The sequence below is a fragment of the Globicephala melas genome, chromosome 4 (assembly GCF_963455315.2).
Source record: "Globicephala melas chromosome 4, mGloMel1.2, whole genome shotgun sequence".
Taxonomy (NCBI): Eukaryota; Metazoa; Chordata; class Mammalia; order Artiodactyla; family Delphinidae; genus Globicephala; species Globicephala melas.
The window spans coordinates 5325130-5350955 of record NC_083317.1 but is presented as its reverse complement, the minus strand read 5'-3'; the positions used below and the strand labels follow the sequence as shown (position 1 = coordinate 5350955).

Here is a 25826-nt window from a genome sequence, read left to right as displayed (position 1 = left end):
GGAATTTTTTAAGTCTTCACCTCTGAAGACACGTGCATTAGTTCTCTCTCATCTTTACTTGCAATGGCATTATTTTATTTTAAAAATAGGTATCATATGAGAAGTCTCTGTACCTCACACTCAATTTTGCTGTCAACCTAAAACTGCTCTAAAAAATAAAGTCTATTAAAAATAGGCCTCGTGGTCTTAAGTGATATTTGAAATAGATGAATAGCAATGTGGTTCTAGAGATGGAAGAAAACTGATTCTGGTTCACTTCATGTTATTGAGGACAGCTCTGGAGTTCTGGGTCCTCTCTGCAAAGCTTAATAAGTGGTGCTTCCTGGGAGACCACAGGCACCTTGTGATAATCATATTTCTAGATTCACAATGTTTTTTTAATATGGTTAAAGACCACACAGAAACACCTGCTAGTGGTTGTAAGACATCAAGGAGGTGAGAAATTCAGTTATTTCCCACCTTTTCTGGTTAGTTTGATCTCGCTAAGGTATTTTTTGAAAGGCTCTTGTTGAGAAGGTCCTGGAGAGTTCAGTCCCATTATTCTATGCAGGGAGAGACTGGAAATCCCTTGGGAAATTATTTATATTCCATCCTACAGAGTGTTCGATGGATACTGTGTTTGGGATAGTAACTCCTCCTTTTTTTATAGGACTTAATTCGTAGGCTGGGAGGATGGAGAGTAATATAGCACCCACGATCCACAAACGCGGGCTCGCTCCTCTAAGCCTCAGTCACTCAGGACTAATTACAAATAAGCCAGGTTGGGGCTTTTAGTTTAGAGATAAAGAGCTGATTGGGAAGACAGAATGAGGGTGAGCTGCCGGTGTTCCCTGCTGGCTCTCTCTAGCTCGTTGGAGTCAAAAGAGCAATTGGGAGTCCTACAGCAAATCAAGAAATGAATGAATGAATACAAATAAAGAAGCCCTTCATATTCGAGTGAAATATGGGCACATTTTCAGCAATAATTTTGTCTCTCTTTGCTGAATGTGGTGGTATGTCAGGGCTGATGCCCAAAGGATCAGAACCTGCACAGGGTCCTCAGTGAATGGCCTCTGAGTAGAGGGCCACCCACCGTGTCCTCTACACTGCTCTGCATCTCTGGACTTTGATGGTGGGATCTGATGGTAGGATTCAGCAGGTGAGAGTTAACAGCATGTTTGAAACCAGATAAGGAACTCACACAAGTTCTAAAACCCATATCTAAGCATATTACCTCTAAGTCTTTACTTCAACTCCAGAGGTGCTGCTGTTGACATATAAACAGCAGAACACACAACTTGATATTTTTCAGAGATGGAGGCCCAGCTGTGAGCCACACTCCTGCTCTCCCCCTGTCTCCCCACTGTTAATCATCCTCAGTGTCTATAGTGCCACTGGGCCTCTGGGTCCCCTACAGACTCTAGACTTGGGAAAGCATGTCATTTTAATTAAAAAGTAATTACTAAATTAGTTCAGGAATGTTATTCAACCTTAAAAAGGAAGGAAATTCAGACACATGCTACAACATACATGCACCCTGAACATATTATGCTCAGTGAAAAAAGCCAAGCACAGAAAGATAACACTGTCTTATTCCGGTGATATCTATGAAATTCCTAGAATAGTCAAATTCACTGAGACAGAAAGGAGAAGGGTGGTTGCCAGGGGCTGGGGGAGGGAGAATGGGAGGTAGTGTTTCATGGGCACAGAGTTTCAGTTTTCCAAGAAAAGAGCTCTGGAGATGGATGGTGGTGATGGTCTCACAACAATGTGAATGGAGTTAATGCCACTGAATTGAACACTTAAAAATGCTACCTTTTATGTTTTGATATTTTACCACAATAAAACCAAAATTAATTTGTGTATTCACTCCACAAACAGTGAATGGCTATGCATGTCATGCACTGTGCCGGGAGCTGGGAGATGGAAAGATGGATTGGACACAGCGCCTACCTCAGAAAATGTCATAAACATTTCTATGAAGACGTCATAAATTTCATGAACCATTTTTTGTTTTCTTTGAAATTTCCCCTTTGGATACACACATTCTTCTGTTTAAGAAACACTCTAACTCTGTAAGTATCATTCAGTGGTGTTAATACTAATGACAGCAAACCCCATATTTTGAAATATTAAGTACCCTACCTTTTAATTCCTTCACAATGAATTAAGCTGACTGTTGTACTTGTGAGGGTCATAGAGTCTTGTTAAAGTTCTTCATTTCTAGCATAACAAGGGTTTTCTGGCTGCTGGGTCTCAGTGGGCGATGGGCAGGGAAGGAGGACGGGGTCAGGGTGTGCGAGGGAGGCAGATGAAGCATGAAGTGAATTGAAGGATGAGCCCAACAGCAAAATCAATAGGTGGTGTCCACTGACAATCAATTAAGGCCTCCGGGTTTTGATTTTGATAAGCCGGCTGGCAGTGTTTGTGGGAACTCACCCAATAAACAATCATTCCAGACAACTGTGTCCCTTAGAAGGATTCAGAAGTGTATTTTCCAGTGAGGTGGTAATGAGGACCTTGCTTTGTATGTGCAGACAGCAGGGAGAAGAATAAAACCACTGGGGAAACCCAAGGAGGTGGGAAACAAAGGAAGGAGAATGTCTCAAGCGAGCGCCCGTGGCTCGTTTCTGGAAGATGCTTGAAAGGCACTGGGTGATTTACCAACTTACTGTGGGGTAGGGGTGGGAGCAGAACACCGTGTACTTTCGGATGATGCCATTCAGTTTGAGAGGGGGGAGCCAGGACACAAAGACCATGGAGGCTGAGGCCGCAGCCGCCTTGACTCCTGCGGGGGGACCTGGAACTGGAAAAGCAGAAAGTTTAGTGACAGAACGATGGAGCTTCCCTCCCCGCCACTCCAGACCCACCACGCCACAGGACACCGATGGGCCCTGCCACTCTCTCTTCCCAGCTCTTCAGGAGTCAGGGATGCGGGCTGAATTGTGTCCCTCCAAACCCAGGCCAACTACAGATTGGCACTTGCCATCTGCCTCTGCAAGGATTAAATCATGAACTGCTGCAGCCGCTGACCTTCAACATCTACTGAAAGGAGTTCAGGGTGGACATCAGGAATGAGGCCCTCTGTGCTCTGGGAAAAACTGGCAGAACAGGCCTTCAGACAGATAGATATTTTTAGGAGAAGATTTTATGAGCCCGATTCTTGCATCTCCTCGTATCTAGAAAAGCACTAAAATCATTAATGGTGACACCTGTTCCTCATGACTAGCAGGAAGCTTCTGCCAAAACGTGTGCTTGACTGCATGTACCCCCTTCACTGAAATCATATGTAACACTGACCTTCCCCACTACCTCTATGGAGAAGTTTCTCAGAGCTATCTTAAATTCTGTCTCCCAGGCTATAGTCCTTATTTTGCCCCAAATAAAACTTAACTCACAACTCTCATGTTGTGCATTTTTTTTCAGTCAACACCCACTTGTTGAAGCCCTAACCCTACCATGCCAGAATGTGACCTTATCTGGAGATGGAATATTTCAAGAGAAAATCAAGTTAAAATGGGGTCATTTGGGTGAGCCCTGACCAGCATGGCTGGTGTCCTTGTAAAAAAAAAGGGAGGTGTGGACACAGAGATATACATGGAGGCAAGACAATGTGAAGACACAGGGAGAAGATGCCCATCTACAAGCCAGGGATCGATTCTCCCTCACAGTCCTTGGAAAGAACCGACCCTGCCCACCCCTTGATCTTGGACTTCTTGCCTCCAGAAACCTGAGACAGCACATTCCTGTTGCTGGTCCCCCAGGCTGTGGGACTTTGTTACAGCCACCCTGGGGGCTGACACAGTGTCTCTCTGACCAGTGATCTAGGAGCTCCACTGAGCCATGTTCTTGGGCATATCCCCTAAGAACCCACTTTAGCAAGTATCCTGCTCAGTCAGTTTAGCCAGAATCTCCACAATATCTTGTCACCTTTGATATTGATCAAAGTCCTCACTCTCTGTCATCACCAGGTAATCTCTGATCCTCCTCACCTGCCTTTTGCAAAACTCCTGTGAAGCCAATTTAGCCAGAATGCCCCTCACCCCTGATGTTTCCTCTTAGCAATTTTTTCACCCAATGACCCCTCTTCCTCCCCTTCACTCCTTGGCTATAAATTCCCACTTTTCCTTGTATTCAAAGCTGAATCCAATCTCCCTCCCCTACTGCAAAGCACTATTGTGGTCATGCCTTCACCTATCAAATCGTTCCCCTGAATGAAGCCTGCCTTGCTGTTCCTTAACCAGTGTCATGAATGGTTGTTTCTGTGACAGAACTAACACAATCAGCTCAAGTCCCTATTTTCCCGGGAGCCTTCTCTGTGCTTTTCAGTCCCTGATGACTTCCTGTCTCTGACTAGTAGAGAATTTAGCTTCTGGGTCATTCTTTTTTCTGCTACAGTGTTTGGCTTTGAACAGGCTTGGGGCGTACCTCTTGCCTCCTGAGTTAGGAATGAGGGCGAATTACCTCAGTCATCAGAGATCACCCTTCTGTGCCCAAAACACTTCGTGATGACACCTCTATTTGGCTCAGGAGAGGCTCAGAAGCAGTTTTTATGAGTATGAATTTTTGTGTCAAAGATTCACAGTTTATACAGACAACAAACTCCCCTCTGTAAATCATCTAAGAATGCAGAAAAGGGTGTTGATGACATGAAGCTTAATCTGAGAAGTGAGATTGAACATAAGTGCCCTTCCCTCCACCCTTTTGTTTTCCAGGTTGAAGAGGGAGAATGAGGTGAGGTGGGTAGAACATGGGATAAAGAGGAAAGAGTGTTAAATCTGCTGTGAGAGAAACCACGAGGTTATTGCTTTCCTCCTCATTGTTTTAACTTTTCATGTAGAGAGAGGTTCCCCCCTTGATGGAGACCTTGAAATTCAAACCAGTAAGGTCCCCTGTGAGCCCCTGGAGGAAGCTTTGAGTTCCTTCCTTCTCCAAAAACAACCTAACTTCAGAGTAAATATTTTTGGAGTTGAATGTGTATCTCATAATTGTCACCTTCTAGGTGACAATTCTAGGTCAAATTATGCTCAAATTTTGACCTTGGCTCTTCTAGGTCAAAACAACAAAGCCAACAACTCTGGCAAGAGTTAACGGGGGTTGGACACAGTCATCATTTGAAAATATAAAATCTTGGGATCAGTTTTTTGTATAGTTTTTTTTGTGGTACGCAGGCTTCTCACTGCTGTGGCCTCTCCCGTCGCGGAGCACAGGCTCCGGACGCGCAGGCTCAGCAGCCATGGCTCACGGGCCCAGCCGCTCCGCGGCATGTGGGATCCTCCAGGACAGGGGCATGAACCCGCATCCCCTGTATTGGCAGGTGGACTCTCAACCACTGCGCCACCAGGGAAGCCCTGGGATCAGTTTTTGACAAGTTCCACCAAAAGCAAAAGGTCTAGAGAAAGGAACACATAGGAGTGATGAAGCTTGGATTAATAGGTCCTTGGGAACAAGGTACCTTTGTCCTGAATATGCTTAGTTTTCTACTGGTGAGGGCAATCACCAAGACATCTACAACCTGGTTCAGAGCCGCAGGGGCTCCTCCTGAACGCCAAGGGTAGAGCGTACACATGCTTAATATTCCCACGCTAATGGATGCCCCCAGATTGGCCAGAACCCCCATATCTTCCGTAAAGTAAACCACGCAGCTGGCATCCACCAGGCACTCCCTCTGGCCAGCGTCCTTCTAGGACCCCAAGTACATTGGCAACAACCCCTTGGCTGGCTGCTCATCAGGAGTGTCAGGTTTGTTTCCACCCTGCTGGTGACAATTGTATTTGTCAAGGTAATGCAGTTTAATTTATGGAAACTGATGAAATATGAGTGCACAAAGAAAGCTGTTTTTAGGACAATTGATGGGACTTTGGAAAAGCTTTCTGAAGGTAAGTTTAAAAAAAAAAAGAAGCCTCAATTAGGTTTGGGCAAGACTAGTGAGAAGAACAGGTCACATGGCAAAAAAAATCAAGGCAAACAGATAAAAAGAAATTAAAAATCAGATTATTGGCCAATGACAATACATGTTTACTCCACGATCAAGAAATTAAAGTGGAAATTACAGATGATCCATGATGAATACAGTTCAAAGAATGAAAAATGACATAGAACTCTAATCTCTTCATCCCAAACTAAAGAAATGAGTCTGGATTATTTGATTAGACAATGATTATATAATAAATGTGTATTTATATGTTTTAAGTTAAACTACAATGTTTGAGTTCTGTCTCTTGGTCACTGTAAAATGTAGTGATTCCTTCTTTAGTAGATTATTTCCATTAACTTGCCTGGATCACGTCAGATCAAAGGGTTTTTCACTGCACTTACTACCTAAACCCCCATGTGGTTCCTCATACACTGATTTATGATCCATCTTGTACAATCTTTCCTTGTAGCGTTATTAGAATTTTGCACAAGAAAATAATAAATATACAGAAACTGAGGCACAAGACATTGGAGAAAGATTTTCAGGATTTCTGAGCCAATATTTTACGAATGAGAATTTAAAATTTTAGTTCTGGTTTGGATTACACCACAATGGTTAAAGGTGTGGGCTTTGCAGCCTCCACTGCTGGCTTTTCTCCAACTGTATCACTTGGTTCTGTGTCCTGGGCAAGTTCAGAAGTTCTCTAATAAGTCTTAGTTCCCTCATCTATGAAGCCAGAACAATAACTATACCAAGTTATTATTTTACTGTTAAGATTATGAAAGAGAATTCATGTGAAGAATTAATACGAGTCCTGTATATACGAGTCCTGTATATAATACGCACTGAATAAACTCTAGCTATCATTTGTATCATCGCCATTTCTTTATTGTACATATTGCTAAAGGACTCTGGCCTTTACTTTGTAACTCAGTGTTGAATTATAAACACCAAATGTTGAGAGGGGCAGGAGACAGAGATGGCTGAGGAGGGTGTGTCTGGGACATAGTTGGTTAAGACGCATTCCTAGTCATCAGGTTACATTTTGGTAATCTGCTTTTTTCTTATGAAGATACAGGTAAGCTTAGGTAGCCTTCATGAATTTCTGGCCATCGAGTGAACTTATGGCTCCAGGTTTGACTGGTTGAAGTTAAGAATGCAGCGGCTGAGGACCATCTCTTCTGCATTCTCCCACGTGCTCCCCTGTGCACGCAGATGCTCTCAGAGCTCTCGTGTCGGATGGCCCCGGCATCTCGGCTCTGACTCACGCACCTTAGACCTATCCTGTTCAAAGCAGGGCTCATCACCTTCTCTCCCAAGCCTCCCTCCTCCCGTCCCCTATTGCAGCAAATGGCACAGCCACATCCTTGGTCGCAAGAGCCAGAACCTAGAATTCTCTTCCCTTCTCGTTGCCTCTCGGTGGATGTGTAAGGTTGGTCTGTGCTTTAGACCTCCACGTGGACGTGTCAGGTCAGTGGCTGGATTCTCTTCCTGGCTCTGTGTCACTGCACAGCACTGAAGCCCTTTTTAGGTCCCTGGATGTGGCGTGCGTCTCCCACATCAGGTCATTGACACATGATGACTGACAGCCTTGGGTTCCTCCTGCCTGGAATTGTTCTCCACCCTCCACCTTGTCCTCGGCAACTCTAACTCATCTCAGCTTCTGCTAGTGCTTGCTTTCTTGATAAAACCTTCTCTGTCACTAGCTTAGGTGAGGTTTGTGACAACTTCAGGACGGGTTGTCTCTGAAGACGCTTCTTCATGGCACTTGTCATAACCCACTCAGGAGTGATTGGTAAATATCTGTCTCCCCCACCAGCCTGCGAGCCCCACCTGTCCTGTTCTCTGCTGTGTCTCCAGTGCCCGGGCCAGTATCTGGGGCATACTAGGTCCTCCAAGCAGACTTTCTAAATGAGCTCAGTGTGGCAGGCAGGATTCTAAGATGGTGCCCAAGATTCTCGCCCTCTGATATCCACACCTGTATAATTACTTCCCCTTGAATGTGGGTGGTACTTGTCACTATGATGGAGCACTCTCAAAATCAGGTTACATTGTGTGCAAAGGTGAAGGGATTTTGCAGACATAATTAAGGACCCAATCAGCTGACTTTAAGTTACTCGAAAGGAGAGTAACTTGGGTGGGCCCAACCTAATCAGATGAGCCTCTTAAAAGAGGGTCTAGAAGTCAGAGAGGGATTTGGAGTAGCAGAGACAGGCTCCTGTTGGTGATGAAGAGGTCAACTGTCCTGCTATGACCACACGACCATGTGGCCCTGCTGGGGCCATGCGACAGGGATTGGGGAGTGGCCTCTGGGGGCTGAGGAGATGGTCTCAGCCCTAAGGGAACTGGGTCCTGCTGACTGCCAGTGAGCTCAGGTGAGGACCCCACCTCAGATGAGAACCCAGGCCCAGCCAACACTGTGATTTCAGCCTGTGAGACCCTGAGCGGGCGCCTGGCTAACCTGTCCCTGGACTCCTGACCCCAGGAAATGGTCAGATAATGAATTTGTATTGTTTTAAGGTGCTAAGTTTGTGATGATTTGCTACACAGCATAGAGAATCGGTCCACACAGTCAAGCCACCTAAGAGTGTATCTGAATGTGAAACATCAAACTTATTGTTCTGTAAAAATATTGCCTCAATCTGAAATGAGACAAAGGTCTAATAAGTACCTCACAGACACTCTGGTCAGCTTCGTTCTTGTCATCATCATTTTTCTGGTCTTAGAGATCAGCCACAGGCAGGGGTACGTGTGTGCGGTTTGTGGCTTGTGTGGTGTGTGTAGTGTATGTGGTGTGTGTTTTGTGTGATGTGTGTGTGACGTGTGTGTAGAGTATGTCTGCATGTGTAGCGTGCGTGGTGTGTGTGTGGTATGTGTGAGTGTGTGTATAGTGTGTGCATGTGCATGTGTGGTTTGTGGTGTGTATGTGATGTCTGTGCTGTGTGTGGTGTGGTACACACATCAGTGTGTGTGTATGTGTGACCCACCGTGACAGCCAGGTCCACCTGAGCCCCAGGCTCCGCAGTGGCTTTTCTGAGCCGTGAGCAGATGACATGATGCTGCAGGGACACCTTCACAATAGCAGTTGTCGTCATGGCCAAGCAATGCATGAGGCCCCTTTTCTCTTCTGGTTTCCATCAGGCTCCAGTATGTCTGGCCTTTGCACCCATTACAGCAGTGGTTTCCAAACACTCTTCAAAGTGGACAAATCCTTTTAAGTGTCATGTGGGAGACCCATGCATAACACAGTGGAAGTGGAGTGGCTCCTCCTGAAGCAGAGCTGGGAGGGAGCCCTTCAGGGGCCCTCCCCATTACCACTGGGCATCTCTGAAGCCCCCCTAGGAGCCCTTGGACTTCCTAGGAACCTGTGTGAGAATCACTGCAGCAGAGGAAGCTTTGACATCCACGTGGTGGAAGGCCTCCCAGGACATCCTGGTCTGTTGTGTTGCCGGTGTATCTGCTACTGCACAGAGCACATCACAACCCTGCCAAATGCTGCAGGACTCTGGAATCCTAAGCAGTATTGATACCGATTAACTGACGGCTTTCTCATGGCACACAAAGCCTTCAGTGTCACCTGAAGGGCAGCACTGCTGGTGGTCAGGCAAATACACACACACACACACACACACACACACACACACACACAAAGAGTCCATCACCTTTAAGGTGAACCAGGGTGCAGTTACACTATCACCTGAGAACACACCATCCATACCTTCAAGAGGATGTATGGCTCAAGATATGGCTGGCCAGAGGAATCAAATATCCTGATGTCTGTTTATTTTTCTCTTGCTCTGAGCTCCACTTTCAGATGTCCTGCTAAACAGATCATTAACCATGGCAGAGAGGGACCAAAGATCACATATTACGGCTCCTGCTGAACTTCTTCCCACAGAGCTATGTGGCTTTGTGATGTATTCGGTAAATATTTGCACTTAAACACAACCGTCGCTATTTAGATATATGTAATGTTTTCTTTTGTGGAAAAGGATCAGGGCTGAAACTACCTTCTGCCAGCAGGACGAAATAACAATTGGAAAAATAATAAATTACGTTTGTGTGTGTTCTCTTCCCCATGGCTTGGCTCAGATTATATTCTCAGCAAATAAAATGGTAGCAGGATTTCACAAACGTTTTAGAATTCAGAATTAGCTGTCCTGTGTTCAAAAACAAAAAGCTTGATTGGCATATAATCTTTTGTGGTCTTGCAGCAATAAAAAATGTGCAAGTTCTCAATGACTGAGCAGTCCTGGGAAGAGGACCTGAGATGTCAGTTGTTCTTACGGACCCTGAGAATATCTCTGTGGACCCACAACTATACTGATGGAACTGAGACTATGGACCCAATAGTATGTCCAAGGATCTATAGCAGAAATCTATATCAAGATCTCCATATTCTTGGAGAATATGTCCAAGAATCTTTATAGAAACTGAGAAACTACTTATGGAACAGAAGACTTGTTTTCTAAACAAATATTTCCGTTGTGAATTATCCCCTGTAAAAGTAAACGTTGTGTGTGTTTTATTTTTCAATTTTATTTATTTAATCTATTTTTATTTATTTATTATTGATTCTGTTTTTATCTCTTTCACTAGCAAGTGATACATTTTTCCTTTTTAAGATGATCAGTGACCTAACAACATAATTTAAAATTCCAGGCCCCATGACACTGAGGGGTGAGGACATTAGTTTAAGAACTGTTTTGGGCAGAGAAGTCCTAATTAAATGTTTGCTGTGAATGTGTTAATATTTCTTTACTTGCAAGAGCATCAATAAACAATGAAACTTCAACCTGTGCCTAGAATAGTGCTTTTCTGAGGAAAAACAATAAATGTTGACAATTATTATTTTATATTTTTACATCATTTAGTTGAAGTCGGCAGTGTTATCCAAACTTCAAATCATAAGACTTCACAGAAGCATCAACAGGATTTATACTCTGACTTTGATTACGCATTCCTTACAAGCAGACACAAAATTGTAATCAGTTCTGTAAACTGCTCAAATGTCTATTTATATTAGACATTGAGTCTATAAGGATGGCTGGCACAATTCTTCACCATTTCTAGATTAGTGAAGTTTTCATGTGAATCTGGGAAATAAGCTCACTATTATACTAGTTTTACTCTCCTGCCTAATCTCTGCTCTGCTTCTTTTTGAAAATGCTGATGATTTATCCCGAGTAAATACTGACACTCAGCTCTGCATCACTCTCGTCCACGTTTGCACAAGTGGAATTCTTGATCTCCTCCCTGGTATGCCCAAGGCAGGGCCTTCCACAATTAATCACATCTCCCCATACTATTAGCACTGGATAGGAAAGCAGAGAATAATTGATTGACAAATTACACTTTGGGTCTCAGGGTCAAGTTTTGAGACAGAGCTCTATGATTTCTAAAACTGGAAGAGTAATTAAAAATTGATCCCAAATTACCAGTCAGTATGGAGCTGTAAAGAGCTTTCCGCTTTTATTGGATTTCTGTACGTTTTTCTGAAAAATGCAGGTGTCAAAATTCATGTTGCTGATCAATTTGCTCTTTAAATAATAATTCCAGTGACATCTGTGTTATTGCTTAGCAATGCAAAAGAAGGTTCCACCCTTATTCTGAAGGAGTGGAGATCAAATAATCAAATGTCTAGTGTCAGGAACCATCCCACGATATGTCAAGCTAGGTGATGTTTGCACACATCACTTCACTTTTTATGTCTTAATTCTGTGCAGTCTGATTGTCATGGAAATTTTGTACATGAAAAAAGTCCAGTTCAGAGAAAGTGAGGTAAGGTGTCAAAGTTCCACGGCAGCAGGTGGCAGAGCCAGCATCTAGACACAGCTCTCAGTTGATTACATTTTAAAAATTAAATATGGCTGTCTTCATCCAGGACATAGATTTGTAGATATCTCTATGAATGTGTGACTTCCTAATGGCATTGCATTTTGACCTTAGATTTCCCTAAAGAATGCAATTCCTTTGGGCGGCATTGGCTGACACCTGCATATAACCGGGAATAATCACTTGTGTGTTCTAGAAAAACTGAGGGTAATGAGGTTAAATTTGTGTGTGGGAACTAGAATGCACGAAGGGCTAGAGAGACAATAAACATATGTGAGGGTAGACGGACAGGACTGCTTGGGGAGCGGGGCTGGGTTTGATGAGGGGAGAGTAGAGAGTGATGCTGTGAAAGTCAGGGGAGTGTCCTTAGGAGACAGAAAAGCTGGGCAGGAAGGGTCTGCCCAAGCCTCTGAGAGTGTGTCCCTAGCTTTGCTCCCACAGGACATGGGGGGGAAGCAACAGCATGTTGACTGTCTATGTAGCAAAGGACATCAAAACTGCCAATACGTGGGCATTCATGGGCAATGGAAAACGGCTCTCCCACCCACACCCTGCCCAGCTTCCTGGGGAACAGAGGCCCTGCAAGAAGACAAAAAAACAAAACTGCAGAGCCAAATCAGCACAGAATTCAGGTGTAGTGGTTCCCACCTCAACTCTGGCTTGGGTATAATTCTGAGCTCTGATTTGGAGGATTCTACAAGGGGATCAATTGGATATCAATTGCTCTTTCTTTTATTAAGGTGGAAACTGCTTTCCTCACTGTTGCCATAATATGTATTATAAGTTAAATTATTCTTCAGAAAGTCTTCAGTAAGGTCCCTCAGGCTTTCCCTTAAAATAATGTAAGAAACTATTTTGCCATACAGTTTTTGTAGGATTGGGAAATAGTCACATAACCAAGTCCGAACTGTGATCTGAAAAATGTGCTACGATTTAAAATTTTACTAAATCATCATAAATTCTTGTAAGAAATTTAAAAAAATTAACATGAAGCTCTCACATTGAGGGCTTATTCTAATGTTATTCTAAAGCTGGCACAGCATATGACGATGTAGACCATTACATAATTTTTAAGTGGAAAGATGGAAATGATCAGAGCTTACACTAATAGCTAAAGAGTCACTGAAATTATTCTAATGGGATACAAAACAGGGATGGCCCTGGGATACAGGCCTGGGATAAAAAGCACTTTTGTTTAAAATAATATGTGCCTCCCCCCACCAAAAAAAGGAAAAATTATAGGGGAAGAGAGAAACAATGGATAAATCAAACAAAGGTGACACAGGAAGTGCTGGTCTGAATCGTGCTGGAATATTTTGTGAGGGCAGCAAAAAAGTTTGCATGGAGCAAAGTCAAGAATAGGTGGGTGCCTCCTAGAGAAATGGAAATAAAAACAAAAATAAACAAATGGGACCTAATGAAACTTAAAAGCTTTTGCACAGCAAAGGAAAACATAAACAAGACAAAAAGACAACACTCAGAATGGGAGAAAATATTTGCAAATGAAGCAACTGACAAAGGATTAATTTCCAAAATTTACAAGCAGCTCATGTAGCTCAATAACAAAAAAACAAACAACCCAATCCAAAAATGGGCAGAAGACCTAAATAGACATTTCTCCAAAGAAGATATACAGACTGCCAACAAACACATGAAAGAATGCTCAACATCATTAATCATTAGAGAAATGCAAATCAAAACTACAATGAGATATCATCTCACACCAGTCAGATGGCCATCATCAAAAAATCTAGAAACAATAAATGCTGGAGAGGGTGTGGAGAAAAGGGAACACTCTTGCACTGCTGGTGGGAATGTGAATTGGTACAACCACTATGGAGAACAGTATGGAGGTTCCTTAAAAAACTACAAATAGAACTACCATATGACCCAGCAATCCCACTACTGGGCATATACCCTGAGAAAACCATAATTCAAAGAGTCATGTACCACAATGTTCATTGCAGCTCTATTTACAATAGCCTGGAGATGGAAACAACCTAAGTGCCCATCATCAGATGAATGGATAAAGAAGATGTGGCACATATATACCATGGAATATTACTCAGCCATAAAAAGAAACGAAATTGAGCTATTTGTAATGAGGTGGATAGACCTAGAGTCTGTCATACAGAGTGAAGTAAGTCAGAAAGAGAAAGACAAATACCGTATGCTAACACATATATATGGAATTTAAGGAAAAAAAATGTCATGAAGAACCTAGGGGTAAGACAGGAATAAAGACACAGACCTACTGGAGAATGGACTTGAGGATATGGGGAGGGGGAAGGGTGAGCTGTGACAGGGCGAGAGAGAGGCATGGACATATACACACTACCAAACGTAAGGTAGATAGCTAGTGGGAAGCAGCCGCATGGCACAGGGATATCGGCTCGGTGCTTTGTGACCGCCTGGAGGGGTGGGATAGGGAGGGTGGGAGGGAGGGAGACGCAAGAGGGAAGAGATATGGGAACATATGTATATGTATAACTGATTCACTTTGTTATAAAGCAGAAACTAACACACTATTGTAAAGCAATTATACCCCAATAAAGATGTTAAGAAGTCTGAAAAAAAAAGAATAGGTGGGTGAATTAATTCTCTGACCCAGCCTTTCCAACAATAGCTCCTGCCCGGGAATGCTGCCAGCTGGTGGGAGCCTCCTGTGTGGCCCCTGGAGGTTCAGACGGGACCTGAGCTCTCCCCCAACAAGCCGCCCCCTTTCTCACCATCTTCTTTGGTCCGAGTGAAGATCTGCTCGCTTCGCACGCCGTCCCCAGCCCGGGTGAAGGCCAGCACCTGGATGCTGTAGTTGGTGTATTTCTCCAGCCCGTCCAGCTCCAGGGAGGGCTGCGTGGTGGTGACGTTTTTAATCTCACCCAGCTCTGGAGGACAAGAAAACACGAACCTGTTACCGCGGCTGTGGGCACCGTCCTTGCTGCCCAGCACTGGGCCACGAGCCTCCATCGCTCACGTCCTGAAATCACGCAAGGGGACCAGGCACAGTCTTCATGTGACACCAACGCTCTGCGGCATTTGGAAAAGGTCATTTGCACCAAACTGCCACAGAGCACAGGGTGGAAAAGCGGTCTGGAAAACAGCAATGCACTCCAAGTTAAGTGTTATAAACCCAACGCTGGCACCGTGGCTGCCCTCCTGAACTGTCCCCAAGCAGGTTTCCCGCACCCCAGGCCCCAGGGAGCCAGGACCACTGTGCTCACTCTGCAGAGACCCTTCTAACTGCTCATCCAGAAGCTTCTACAAGTCGAGTTTCATTTTTCCATTTACAAAAGCAAACTCCTTTAAGGTAGACGTGTTTCTCAGCACCTAACTTAAGTATATGAGCGTCGGCAGCGCGGCAAACCCCTCCTGTCACCTGGAGTGAACCCTCCGGCTGACGCGTCAGGAATGTGGCGTCAGCTAAAACTGCTTCACGTTCTGGTGTGGGATCAGCTAATGACGTGCAAACATGGACCTTTCTGCTGGCGCATCTGAGGTATAGGATATGCGGCAGTTTGAGAAAACTCACGGTGGTGTGTTAAGTACCGCCACGGGTGCTCTGACAGACAAGGAGAGAGGGGCCTGAGGACTGCTGACCTTTAGGGCAAGTGGCCGTGTGTGGGATGTTTGGTGCAGGCTCGTCCCCGTGCCCGCTGTGCCCGGTTACTCAGAACTGGGCTGGGAGACGGGGTCCAGAAGGGAGTCCTCCTTGGTGTCTGGCCACCTCTGCACACAGTGCACACAGTGAGGCTGCCCGAAAGGGTCTCTCGCGCTCTCTGGCCTCAGTAAAGGCAGCTGACATGCCGTGCGCGCTTCCTTGGGTTCTGGGTTCCCAGGTTAACTCATTTACCCAGCATGACCGTGCTCTTGTTTCCACAACCCATTCATTTTACAGGAGAGGAAACTGAGGCAGGTAGAGACTCAACAGCTTCCCCAGGTCCCGGAGCCGAGCGCGGGGGCCGAGAGCATGGGCCGCGGCACCACAGGGCGTGGCCGCACGGGCCCGGTCCCCACTCTCAGCCACTCCCTGTGGCCGCTCGGTGGGCCTGCATGGCGGCCGGATGAGATGCGGTTCTGCCAGCTGGTTTCCTCTTCCTGCTCTTTGATTTTCTTTCCTCTTGTCCTTCTGGCATATTGCACGGAAGTTCGGAGATTAGTGGCCAGCTGTTTGGTGATTATGGTGACTATTTTTACTTTTCGTCATCAAAAGGATCAGGGCTGAACTGGACATAGCAGGATAGTTGAATTTAAAATAAAGCAGGGGGTAGCCAAGGCTTGTCACTCACATGCCAGGGACCCCTGTGGGTGATGAGGGCTGTGAGGGGATGGGAAAAATGGGCACAGACACAGCCCCGGACCCCAACAGGAGCCCGGCGCCTGTTCCCACCTTGGGCACCTTGTGGATGAGTTCTGGGGGCAGGATGCTTTGCTGGGGGGGCAGAGAAGAGCAAAGGGCACAGCCCCCCAAAGATGCCTGTGGTCTTCTGGGGGAGACCATCTGGTGGCAGACTTTTAGGGGCCACAATCTAGAAACCGGAGCAGATGGCTTATGAAAATGAAAGAAAATGTTTGCTCCCGTGTGGTCACTGTGCATTTGGAAAGCTGGGTAACAATCGTTACCCTCAGATGGGTTAGAAATTCTCTCCTGTGAAGGAAAAGTCTGCCCTGGGTGACCATCAGACCGCTTTCCATTATATTATTCATTTATGATGTTCATTTTCCTGAACATAGATAATACAGGTCAATTGGAGTAGGTTAAAAAATTCAAATGCTAATGGAAAAAGTTTAAGTATAGATCTCATCAAGATCTTTTCAGATTTAGGAACTTCTACATTATGCCAAAGATTACACACACACACACACACAGTCAGGGAAAATGCAACTCGGGGGAGGGGCTTCCACGGGGCTGTATGCAGGGCTAGTAATGAGGAATTGACTATATCATGTGACCTCTTGGGGCCTCTGGTTTTATGCTTTTGTTTTTATCTTTAAGAAGGACCCAGGGTCTCTACGTCACGGGGGAAGTATGAGCTCCAATTACAGTGCAGGGGAAAGGTGTGCTGTGCCGATGGGACAGGGCTGTTCCCCAGTGAGACACAGTGATGGAGAAGAGGACAGTTAAGAGGGAGAAGGGCAAAGTGGGACACCCTGATCTTTTTGAAGAAAGCAACACTTGACACAAAAGAATTACACCCGCTCATGAATTACCATACTAATTAGAATTGGTATCTGGTTGTTGACTCATACTGGGGTTCATATTATTTGGATGAACTAAGTTATCACGAACCATGAATATGAAAGCAGTCCAAACCCCTGTTCAAAATTACCCCCCCCAAGGATTTTTAAAAACTACCTGTGCCCCAGAATCTACCACAAAAGCACCTCATTCTCTCTGCTGGGAGGGTATGTCCCTGACTCATCAATGTAGAGGAAGTAAAAAGGAAAATTATGAAAAAAGCCAAATTCAAAATAGCGTGCTTCATTTGTCGTTCTTTCAAGCTCCTTTTCTTTTTTTATGGCTTAAACACGGATTTCTATCACCTACTTTTCACGGCCCCAGTGGAGTCATTAAAAAAAAAAATATATATATATATATATATATATGGGACAATACAGTAGAAATTAGCATAACATTGTAAATCAACTATACTTCAATAAAATAAATTTTTAAAAATATATGGGGAGTAAAGAATAGTGTTCAGTTGAAATCATGAGTAAAATAATATGAAATTAATATAGAAAATAAATTCAGAAATCATACTATTTATAGTACAAAAAGTTTTTTAAAGAAAAACTTCATATTTTAAAACAAAATAGTTTTATGTATTTATTTACACCCTTCTTCATTCTTAAAGGGTCTAAGGAAGAAATCAAAATAGGGGTGGAAATCACTTCTCCCAAGCACCTCCTCAACATGCCAGCATCGTAGCAAAAGTCTTGGTTGGTACTTAAACGTTGCTTTGATTCAGAATCTGTCGTTTTTGTCTTGAAGAAAGACAGAGGGCTGAAAAGCAGCTCCAATTCCGATGGAAACAGTGGATTTTCAAAGTGCGCCATTTCCCTAGCAATCTTAGACTAACTGCTTCTGTCAGGTCTTAAAAATTCTTTGACTTTCAGATTATAAAATACTCAAATTTCACCGACCTATTGTACATTTAACCTGTCCTATCAAATATATTAACCAGTTTTATCTGGTCATGTTAACAATAACAAAATGCTTTTTAATGCATATTTTTCAAAGTATTTGGGGCAATTGCTAATCACAGCAGTAGTAACGATCTCTTTCTCTCTTGGCCTGCACGAGTGAGTGTGTGCGTATGTATGTGTGGTGTATCCTCAAGCTTAGCAGGTATAGTTCTTTACACGATCACTACGTGTTGTGTGTCTGTGGGAACCTCAGGGCCGCAATCTAAGAGCTGGTGCAGAAGAATCCAGTAATTCCATGAAATTCCCTGCGAGTGCGTACATGTCACTTCTCAGAGGTAGCAGGTCAGGAATGACTGTTCATAGGTTTCTGAGGGTTTCTTTCTCATCTTTTGGAGATTAAGTGTAGTACTTCTACATTAGGCATTAAGCACATCACCTTGGTCTTCATACAGTGAGTAAAAGTATCTTTAGAAACTGTATGCATTTCCAAGCATTCTTTTTTTTTTTTTTGCGGTACGCGGGCCTCTCACTGTTGTGGCCTCTCCCGTTGCGGAGCACAGGCTCCGGACGCGCAGGCTCAGCGGCCATGGCTCACGGGCCCAGCCGCTCCTCCTGGACTGGGGCATGAACCCGTGTCCCCTGCATCGGCAGGCGGACTCTCAACCACTGCGCCACCAGGGAAGCCCCAAGCATTCTTTATTTAAAGACTTTTGTTTTTAAATGTTCAAGTTTTTAAAGCTTTAAAGTGTGAAGTTGACTGAACGATATTAACCGTATCATCCATCGTAGAACTAAGGTGCTTACAGGCATTATTAGCACATATGAGGAAAATGTGAAAATGTAATGAAGAGTCACCACCGGATTATGGAAATGTTTCCAACAAGAACAAAAAAGGACGATTTTAGTGTAACACTGCCTTTAGGTGAGTACGTTAGGGTGTTTAATTTCATCTTATTCAAGAAGAGGATTAGAAACCAGAACAAGTATATGCAATGATCTATTACTGTATTGTGTCAGTAAAGTAGGTAATTTGAAATCTTTCGTTGCTCCGTATTTTACTTCTATGGGAGTCTTAAAGCTCTGTTTGCAGGGAGGAGGTGAAGGGAATCATCTGTTTAACTCTGTGCCTCCGTGGGGCTGGCTGTGCCTTACTGGGCTGCAGGTTCTGTACGCATCACTTATCCCCACTCTCACTAGGCTAGAGCAACCATCGGGGCAGATGCTGCATCCTCAGTGCCAAGCAGGAGCTCAGCACAGAGTAGCTGCTCAGGTAACACTTCTGCTTCGGGGGCGCCCAGAAGGCGAATCAGAATGTCTCCCACTGCTGGCACTATGAAAAGCGCTACCTCGACATCAAGGGAATCAGATCTGGTCCTCAGCTCTGAGACACAAGTCTGGCTGCAGATGTAAACAGCTAAGCCTGGAACTCTGCTATTTACTTAGCAAATTAAGCTGCCTTCCTTCCTTTATTCTGGCACCAGTAGTGGAACCCCTGCAGCCTCTGAGGCCCTGTGTGTTCTGATTACCTGGGTGGGGAAAGCGACCGGGTTGGCAGAGCAGACCCAGGTGGTCCTGAGCAGAGGTGGGAAATGCCCTGGGGGCCTCTGTGTTTGCCCAGACTCAGAGGACCCACAGTCAGAAGAGCTGCAGGAAGCCCCAAACCAGAGGGGAGGCACCCCTGGGGGCTGGATATGGGGAGCAGGGCAGGGTGCAGATGTGGGCCACCCAAGTCCTGGGCCACAAGCAGAGAGCAGAGCCTTTCCTGTTAGGGGCTGTAGCTCAGGGTGGGCCTGTTGTGCTCCTGGAGCGGGGCTCAGCCTGGCTCGGTGACGTCAGGCCTCTGTTCTGCTCAAGACACTTGGAGCCCCAATCTTGCCACTCCCTGAGCTGACCCTCTCTCGTGCCAAGTCTTGCCTCCAAACAGGAGAATTTTGTCCTACAACTTGAAAGAAGAAAAAAAATCACAAAGAATCAAGAAGGAAGAGAGGGAATACAAGGAGGAAGAAAGAAAAAGGAGGGGACAAAAGTGGAGGGTTTGGGATGAAAGCGCTCCTCGTGGGAACAACGCTCCTCCGCCCAAGGTGTTCTGGCTCTGGCGTTCTTCCTGAACCCCTTCTAGTTCAACTACAGGAGCTTAAGGATTTTCCCTGCTGAGTCCTATCGGGGAATAGGAGGAAGTCAGCCTTTTAGGATACACATCACGCAGAACTTTCTAGATACAGATCCAGGTTTTGGTGCTGCCTGCAGAGGCTTGACATAGATACTCATAATTAGGAAAACACATCTATTCCTAGATTCCCCAAGTGCCACCCCCTCCTATCCTTCAAATTGCTTTTTGAAGGTATATGATTTAAACAGCTGTGCACACCTGTTAAAAATGTCAGATATGAGATAACAGAAAGACGAGGGGAAAGGAGAAAAGTACCCATCGATAAAGAACTGCCCACCCTGTGCTGAATCCCACGGTAGGAGGAGGGGGTCTGCAAATTCCATGGCGCATCCTTTGGGGCAAACTCCAAGTTCTAGTTTAACCCCCTTACCTCCGTCCATGAGGTTGGCCCAGTAAATGACTCTGAACCCCTGGAGGATTCCATTCAGGGCTTCCTTGGAAAGTGTGGACCAGGACAGTGATATTCTTTCTGGTGATGTTGCTATGGCTTGGACATTTTCGGGGGGGTAGCTGGGCACTGAAATTAGATAGTTAGAATCTGTAATAACCGTGGGTGGTTTAATTAGCAAAGCAATATTGAATAAGCAACATTACTTTAATAGTTCAAAGTACAGGAAAATAAAACATTGCTCTCAATCCCCCAAATTAAGGAAAAAAATGAGTACCATTCCTCTATGCAAATATTATGATAACTCAGTAAAATGCAATGACTTCATATGACTTCCACTGTCTCTCTTTCCAGAATAACTGCTTCACTGTTAAGCCCCAGGCTTATGGAGTTGAGAACACTTCTGATCCTACTGCATGAGTAAAAGACCATTGCTGGTCTGGCTTATTTTCCCATTACCCTTGAAAGTTACTGTTGTAAGTTACATGTACTTTATACAGTACATCTCCTCATACTGAGTAATACCTGGCCTGTAAATTGAAAGCCTCACTGTTGAAAGTGCCACAAAGCAGACACGTCATCGTATTCACTGTCCCATCCCCAGCAGGGCCCCTTTCAATACTATACCATTCGTCAGAGGAAAGAGCGAAAATGGACTAGGATACAGGCTAGAAGGATATTTGAAGTATTTTTCATGTGGGTTTATGCAAACCTTAAACGTCGTGGCTGGGAGAGGGGGCAAAATAGTGACTGAATTGCAAACATCAGTGAAAGATGAACATCAACGTGAAAACCCAAAGGTCTATCTAACCACGCCTGCGAAGACTATGAAGATGGAAAGAAAAGCCTGGACTTCTGGGTTCTAGCTGTCTAAGACTTCTCTCCCTGTGAAAACGCTCAGAAATTATAGATGCAAGTCACCATGTGTGCTCTCAAACCTATGACCCAGCGGCTAGTTGCACGAGAGGCAACTGCCGTGCGAGCTTGCTGCTGGAAGCATCTATCCCCTACTCCTACAGCTGACCCTATATCTGACCTCTGCACCTAAAAGATGGCGCTTCCGGACACTAGGGTTCTCTCTCCTTTCAAGCATTGCTGGAGAATGTGAGCTCTTAGGTGGTCAAGGTGGGAGGGTACATTAATGCCTTATGGCCACTAGGGGGCGCACAGTCACCGTGAGATTTGCTCCAAGGAAGCTTGCTCATTCCTGTTCTCTGGTCTCAGAATGCTTGAAAATAAAAAGCAATCACAAAAAAAGGAAGGAAGGAAGGAAGGAAGGAAGGAAGGAAGGAAGGAAGGAAGGAAGGAAGGAAGGAAGGAAGGAAGGAAGGAAGGAAGGGAGGGAGGGAGGGAGGGAGGGAGGGAGGGAGGGAGGGAGGGAGGGAGGAAGGAAGGAAGGAAGGAAGGAAAGAAGGAAGGAAGAAAGAAAGAAAGAAAGAGAGAAAGAAAGAAGAAAGAAAGAAAGAAAGAAAAGAAAGAAAGAAAGAAGAAAGAAAGAAGAAAGGAAGAAAGAAAGAAAGAGAAAGAAAGAAGAAAGAAAAAAGAAAAAGAAAAAATCCTCCTTTACAGTGATTTGTGAGAAATTCTTAGAAAATCGGATTTCTACATTCAGACTGCTGCAGTCATAGGGAGAGTTTGGTTTCACGCGGGAAAAGCCCACCTCTTGGGCTTGATGGAGAAGGATGCTGAAGAAGGGATGGATTTGGCTTTGCAATCAAGGTCTGTCAAGGGCACCGAACCAAGGCAGCCCACGAGTTAATCAGGGCAGCTTCCCCACCGGAACCCCCAGTCCCTGCCGGCCTGGATGCCATTGTCACTGCAAAGCCCGAAGGCGGCCAGGCTCTGGGGACCCAGAGCAGCGGCTGGAACCTACCATCCTCGAGGGTGGTGGTGATGACTTCCTGAGAAGAAGGCCCCGTCCCGGCCCGGTTGCAGGCCTGCACCACCAGGCCATACTGGGTGAACTTGTTTAGGTTGCTGAGGGTGTAAATCTCACTGTCCCCCGTGGTGTCGATACTGATGATGTTGAACTGGAAGTTGCCCCCAGTGCTGTACTCGCGGTAACCTATTTGGTAGCCACGGATAATCCCATTTTGCAGATGTTTCTTGGGAGCCTAAACAGGAAAGAGAAGAATCACTAAAGAACACTGTTTGTGATTTGGTAAAAAACAATGTTATTTTCGGATGCTTTAAACCTGTTCGAAAGCTGGTTAATCCTACTGTATACCTATGGCCAAGCTACGAATTATATTCCATGAATAATTTGGACGTTGAAAAGTTACCAAGTACAATGTGAGTAGCTAAACAATCAAACCAAAAAGAACACTCGAGGTGTGACAAGAGGAAAACCGGCACCTGCCCTCCTCTTAGGCAAATAAAAATGAAATTGAATAAGCGTGGAAATAATCATAACAGGTGTGGCAGTAGTAATAGTAATAGTAGCAGCAAACTCATACCTAGAGGCTGCTCGTGGCCAGGTGCTCTGCCTTTACCTGCGCGAATGAGCCCAACCCTCACTGCAGCCCCGGGACACAGCACCACCAAGACCTTCATTGACACAGGAGGTCCCACAGACATGAGGGACAGGAGGGGAATCCACCACAGAGCCTGTGCTCCCAGCCCCTCCCGCTCATGCTGCCAGGACAGCCGACTTCTCTAAGCGGTGGGGAAGTTTGGAAAGATGGATTGCGTCTGTGGTACCTCTGCCTACACCAACCATCACCTGGGGAGACTGATGTTCATGTTTTCACCCAGCAAAATCTACGGAACTCTGTCACATTGTTCCAGGCACTGGGGAACAGAAGTGATTTTTTTAAAAAAGGTCCCTGCCCTCATGGAGCTTATACTCTAATGGAATATTCCAGAACAAAGGTGTTTGCACGTCGAAAGCTGGATGTGACGGGGAGTCCACCCCTGGCAGGAAGGCAAACCTCTTTCATTAAGGCCTGAGTCATTCGGGGATCATTTTATGGTGATTTAAGATGGGCAAGGTGAGGCTAGAGTTACGAGTCAAAAACAGAACAGTTTTTGCTGACACGTTGGACTTTTTAAGAATCCAGACTTTTTCAAGTATGTTTTAAGAACAGCATCAAAGTGATGCTCTAAAGTAATAAAGGTGTGGTAGGCTTTCAGGCAATCAACAGCTGTGTGTGTGTGTGTGTGTGTGTGTGTGTGTGTGTGTTGAGTGTGTGTATTTGTATTACGTCTGTGTGTGCATATGTGTGAGCAGATATGTGTATGTATGTGCATGTGTATGTGTACATATGTATTTCAGTACAAACCGTGGATTAAGGTCTCTTAGGACTCTGAAAATCTTTCTGAAAATGCTTACAATCCCATTGGAGAGAGGAAATACGCACTCAGGAAACTGCAGAGAAATCTGAAGTGTTCAGGTGTGTGGTACTGGACCGTGAAGGCCAGCAGGCTTCTCGAAAGTGGCAAAATGAGTGTGGCCTGAAGCAGTCAGAAGATGCTGACCGCAGGCGGGGCTGGAGGGATGGCCAGGGTTCCAGAAGGGGAGGGAGGGTGTGGGGTGGGAGAGACAGAGCAGCTGGAATGGATTGGGGGGGGCTGCTGAATGCCCAGGGGTGAGGAATGGCAGACAGAGAGGATGTGCCCAGGATGGGGGTGGGGTGAGGCTGGACCACCAGCAGGAAGAAGGCAGAAGAAGGTCGGGACAGACAGCGCCATGAACGAATTCAGCAGACGCCTGTGGATTGCCTACCACGCCAGCCCCCCGCGTCATGAATGTCGCCAGCTGTCTTTGGGTGTTTGTCTGAGTTATACGAGAGCAGTAAAATCACATTTCTTTTTTCAGGCGAGTTTCCTCATTTGTGGTTTTCTTGGATGCCACTGCCTTTCTCAACAACTCGTCTGATTTCAGGCATTTACATGGTGCTAATAGGTATCAAAGAAACAGCCTGGAAACCATTACTTCTTCAGTCAAGTTGGCAGTCAGACGTTGACACAAAAGCACACCCCTTTCTTATTATAAGCAAGTGTCTATGCGCTCCTGCTTTTGCATTGGCGAACTACAACTTTTCACTCTGATTTAAAATTGGATCCAAAGATTGCAGATGTCGAGAATTCCATTACCTGGAATTTGTTTTACCTAAACCACTGAATTGCATTTGTATCATTGGACTAATTAGCAAAATCAATTTCCCTCCAAAAGCCATGGATAAGTCAAATATAAAACAAAGACATTTCTCCTATTTCACAAAGTTTTTTTAATGTTTAATATGGTCACCCAAATATAAAGGACTGTTTAAGTTTAAAAAACATTCTAATTTTTCAACGGGCTCCCTGTGACAATTTAAGTCTCCCTAAGGTGCCAAGTCAGGATCCCAGGAGAGGAGCTATGGAGTCTGATCAGGTAGGGGGTGTAGGGAGTGGAGGCAAATGCCCACGAGAAAATGTTCACTCACAGCACCCAATTCAGCTGACTCTTCTACAAGCAGAGGGACCTGCTGGCTGACATTTCCCTTCCTGGGTTTGGGGGGATTAATCATGCCCGTGATTTGGTTGCACAGATAGGTGGGTAGAGAAATCTTCCTTTTTTCACTTTCTGAGGGTGAAAACACATTCTAACTGCTTAAATAGGATAGGCAACACAGTGGTTTTTGTCCTGTTCAGTTTAAATATTTTGTACAAAAGAAATAGAACATTCTTTACATTTTCCTTAGAACAAAATTTTAGTCCTGCTAATTCTGGAGTGACACGAAGGTTATTTTTGTTTATTAGATTCTTCTGCAAAATATTTTGTAGAAAATTATTTTAGTGTTTTTTTTGTAATAATAAAAGTATACAGCCACCATTCCTATGTAATCACTATTCAAATTCTGATATGTTTTTTTCTCTAAGTGAAATTGAAGTTTGTTTTTCACATGGTTGTTTTCATACTCTACAATTTAGTGACTGATTATTTTTGTTTAATATGCTATTATGATCATACTTTCATGTTTACTTCCAGTTTTTAAAAATCATATTCCATGTTTTATTGACTCATTTTTCCAACAATTTTGTGTGGGATATTGTTTTGTAACTTATTTCCTACCACAGATGAACCTCTGTGATACAGTGCATCTGTTTTTAAGTTTGTTTATTGGACTGAAGTCCCAGAAGTGGGACTTATTGGGTATCTTATTTCAAAAAGGTTGTGTTTCAGTTGACTGTTAATGAGATAGGATTTTTTGGTTATTATTCTTTTAGATGTGAAATCCAATATGGTAATGCAAGAGACTGTGTTTATCACAAGAAACAAAGAAGAGAGCTCTCCTCCAGTTTTCTTAATATTCTGATTTTGAAGAGATATGTATGAATAGAGTGGTGAGTTATTTGAAGGTAGCAGTGGTTTCACACATTTCTTTCCAGGGCTCTAATACAATCGC

General features: G+C 44.6%; 1 protein-coding gene across 6 annotated transcripts in view; it reads right to left on the bottom strand.

Annotated features, from left to right (window-relative positions):
- DSCAM (DS cell adhesion molecule) overlaps positions 1-25826 on the bottom strand; it is a 752061-nt gene that overhangs the window by 84426 nt on the left and 641809 nt on the right. For 4 of the 6 annotated variants that reach the window (XM_030835449.2, XM_060297784.1, XM_060297782.1 and 1 more), the window contains exons 17-20: positions 22310-22550; positions 20419-20565; positions 14461-14616; positions 2652-2785 (exon numbers count right to left, since the gene is read on the bottom strand). In XM_030835449.2, coding sequence (XP_030691309.1) covers positions 2652-2785; positions 14461-14616; positions 20419-20565; positions 22310-22550 — 678 coding nt within the window. Of the gene's footprint in view, positions 1-2651; positions 2786-14460; positions 14617-20418; positions 20566-22309; positions 22551-25826 lie in introns of those variants that run through there. The other 2 variants (XM_060297783.1, XM_060297786.1) reach the window with 2 other exon arrangements.